Source organism: Chaetura pelagica, unplaced genomic scaffold (assembly GCF_000747805.2).
Source record: "Chaetura pelagica isolate M959 unplaced genomic scaffold, ChaPel_1.0 scaffold270, whole genome shotgun sequence".
In the NCBI taxonomy this organism is placed as follows: domain Eukaryota; kingdom Metazoa; phylum Chordata; class Aves; order Apodiformes; family Apodidae; genus Chaetura; species Chaetura pelagica.
The window spans coordinates 523,660-526,858 of NW_009951925.1; the positions used below are offsets into that span (position 1 = coordinate 523,660).

Sequence of the window (3,199 nt, forward strand, 5' to 3'; positions counted from 1 at the left end):
CGGGGCCAGAGGCAGCAGCGTCCGCTTGTTCTGGGGAAGAGGAGTGGGGGGCAGTTCAGCACAGCCCCCCCTTTTGGGGGTGGCAGATCTGTTCTTTGCCCCTTCTCCCCCCGCCACCTGCTTTCTGCGGCGGGCATCAATTTGGCGAAAGTAGGTGGTGATGTAGAGGTTGTCAAAGCAGATGTCCCTGCAGTACCGCTTGGTGTAGGAGAAGGCCCTGGCAAGAAGTGGGGTTCCAGGGGAGGAAAATACCAGATGCAGCCCCCCCAGGGCTCCCCTGCTTTGTCCACACTTCCCCCCAGAGACTGCTGTGAAATAGGCCACCACCTTAGTGCTTTGCAGCTGGTACAGGGCTGCCCCCTGACCCCCCCATCCCAGGGCTCACGAGAGGAAGACGAGGAGGAAGGTGCAGGAGAGCACCATGCGGAAGAAGGTGAAGGCCCGGTCTACGCGGGCACCCTGCTGCCGCAGGTGCCCAGCCACATCCTCCACTAGCTGCTCTGCTGACACATTGATGCCCATCAGCATGTCACGGTGCACCTCCTGTGGCATGGGGAGGGTCCATGGGGCTGGAAGGATCTGGCCCTCTCCCCGGCCCTGGGCAGAGGGGACAGGGACCCACCTGAGAGTAAACACTGGCACTGAATTCCTCACTGAGGTTGCCCACAGAGTCGTTCACCTTGTCATACATGTGCCCAAAGTTGCCTTCCACGGGAATCCTCTCCTGGCACCAGGCACGCATGACTGTAGGGACAGAATGGGGACAAGGAGGGGACAGTGCCAGCACAGCTGGGGCCCCGGAGCATTGCCCCAGCACTGGCTGTGGCTGCATCCCAAGGAGGGTCAGAGCTGGAGCCCCCTCACTCCAGGAGGGCAGGGTGGGGGTCCCATGTGTCACCCACCCTTGGCAAGGTGGCAGAGGAATTTGAACTGCATGGGCAGGCAGAGGAGGTTGTTGATGAGGGGGAGGTACACGGCATCCATGCAGGCCTTGTACTTCTCGTCAAACCAGTTCCGGCAGCGCTTCATGCCCAGGTCGACCAAATCTGGGGGAGGGAAAGGAGCCCTTGGCTGCTGCCCGCACCCTCCCTATCCCCCAGGGTGCCCTGTGGGGGGCTGTGGTGATCCCACCCCCTCCCACCCTGTGCTGCCAGCCCCCTGCCCGCCCTGCTCACAGTCGCAGCGCATTTTGGTTTTCGTCTCAAAGCGCTTCTGGGTGCTGGGGGCCTGCCTAGGGTCTTGTTTCTGCTGGCGCAGGTCGTAGCCCGCATCCTGCCACGGACACACACATAAGCAGGCTGGCCCCCCCAGCTGCCCCCCAGCTCCCCAGGACCCCCCGCCTCACCGCAATGTCCTCCATGGCCTTGCGCAGGGGGGCTGTGGACATGCGCCAGAGGTGGCGGGTGTGGGTGATCTGCATCTCCGTCACGCAGCCCATCGAGCGCGTCACCTCCTCCAGGTTGTGCCAGATATTGGCCACAGGCCCTGGAACACCCTGTTCCTCAGACCCTGCCAGCCCCCAGGGACCCCCCTGGTGGGGGGAGTGGAGACATGGAGGGACCTACCACTGTAGATGGATGCGAGGACAAAGGAGAGGACGTAGACCCGGCCCTCCTTGCCCATGAATTTGGGGGCCAGGAGCAGGCTGGCACAACGGAAGTGGGGGGATGTGGCCCAGCCGAAGGCTGTCATCCCTGTGTGGAGGAGAGGGCTGTCACCACAGTCCCACAAAGAAGCTCCCAGGGCTCCCCATGGCTCCCATTACCCTGGCCACCTTGGCGACCCTGTCCTTACCTGCCACCCCAAAGGAGATCTGCACCTTGCGTATCTCTGGGATGTTCAGGGGAATAACGAGGAGCTGGCAGAGCCCTGAAACACCCACCAGTGTCCCCTGAGCCCATGATGCCACTGGCCCGTAACCATGCCTGGCACTGGCACTGGCACACACTCACCCAGGCCGAAGAGGATCCCAGTGCTGGTGCCCAGTAGGACCTTGATGCTCCGATACTGGTCCGGTGGGCTCCAGAGGAACCGGCTGCACGGGGTGGGCAGCAGGGCAACCATCACCCGCTTCAGGGCTGGGGGGGACAGGAGGAGTCACCCCTGCCATCCCCTGCCCACTGGCAGCCTCAGCACCAGGGTGGGGGGACCTCACTGGAGTTGGGTGGTTTCTGCCTCCCAGGTGCCCTTCTCCCAGGTGCCCTTCTCCCAGGTGCCCTTCTCCCAGGTGCTTTTGCCCCAGTCAAAGGCTCATGCTCCGAGGCCATTGCTGGCTCCATGGCCTTGCAACTCTTCCTGGAAACAGTGGGATGGTTCCTTGGAACCAACAGCAACAGGATGGCCCCCTGAAACCCAGAGCAGCAGGATGGGTTCTTGGAACCCAGTTCCCTAGAACTGCAGCATTGTGAGCCACCCATTCCATCCACTGCCCAGAGCCTGGGAGAGCACTGGAAGCTTGGGGGCACATCAGGAACTCGGGAGAGCACTGGGAACCTGGGATTGCCTGGCCCAGCACAGGGCTCATCTCGTGACTGGGCAGAGCCGGGGATCAGGGGCAGAGCCCTGAGCCCTAGTCTGGCGACAAGATGTCCCAGATGGAGGAGATGACTGAGGCACAGAAAGTGGCTCGCAGCACCGGTAGCTTCATGCTGGGCATGACCCTGGCCAGCTTGCACGGGGCTCTGGTGCTGCTGGCCCAGGGGCATGATATCAGGTACTGCCTGGTCTCCACCATCAGCCTGGGAGCACTTCTGGGGCTGGGCATGGCCTTCTCCGTCAGGGCACGGGTCACCGTGCTGCTGTCACTGCCCCACATCTTCACCAGTGAGTAGCCATTGGTCCCACCACCATGATCTGGGGTGTGCTGGGCCCCAGCTGAGCCCTAGGACTCCCTTGTCCCCTGCAGAGGAGGGGAAGATGCTGATGCTGACGCTGGCGTTGTGCATGGCCGTGCAGGGACCCTGCACCAACATCCTGAACAACTTCTCCCAGTCTGCCCAGTCACTGGCATGTGGGGCCGAGCTGGCCCTCAACCAGACGGCTGAGAGACTGCACCGGGCCCAGGAGCCACTGATAAGTGAGTGGGGGGTCTGTGGAGGGGTGTGAGACGGAGATCTCCCTCAGCCCTGGGATATGCTCAGGGGTCCCGTCTCTCCGCAGAAATGCTGAACAAAATCAAGGAGATCTCCCAGAAAGCCAA

The 3,199-nt window shown here is 62.6% G+C and overlaps 2 protein-coding genes across 2 annotated transcripts in view; one reads left to right on the forward strand and one right to left on the reverse strand.

Moving 5' to 3' along the window:
* DCST1 (DC-STAMP domain containing 1) overlaps positions 1–2,064 on the reverse strand; it is a 13,222-nt gene extending 11,158 nt beyond the window's left edge. Inside the window, exons 1-9 of the mRNA XM_009996260.1 lie at positions 1,953–2,064; positions 1,795–1,869; positions 1,566–1,694; positions 1,346–1,485; positions 1,176–1,272; positions 903–1,046; positions 623–744; positions 386–543; positions 118–217 (exon numbers count right to left, since the gene is read on the reverse strand). Coding sequence (XP_009994562.1) covers positions 118–217; positions 386–543; positions 623–744; positions 903–1,046; positions 1,176–1,272; positions 1,346–1,485; positions 1,566–1,694; positions 1,795–1,869; positions 1,953–2,064 — 1,077 coding nt within the window. The remainder of the gene's footprint in view (positions 1–117; positions 218–385; positions 544–622; positions 745–902; positions 1,047–1,175; positions 1,273–1,345; positions 1,486–1,565; positions 1,695–1,794; positions 1,870–1,952) is intronic.
* Positions 2,065–2,585: 521 nt separating this feature from the next.
* DCST2 (DC-STAMP domain containing 2) overlaps positions 2,586–3,199 on the forward strand; it is a 5,644-nt gene continuing 5,030 nt past the window's right edge. Inside the window, exons 1-2 of the mRNA XM_009996271.1 lie at positions 2,586–2,823; positions 2,906–3,076. Of these exons, the coding sequence (XP_009994573.1) occupies positions 2,586–2,823; positions 2,906–3,076 (409 nt within the window). The remainder of the gene's footprint in view (positions 2,824–2,905; positions 3,077–3,199) is intronic.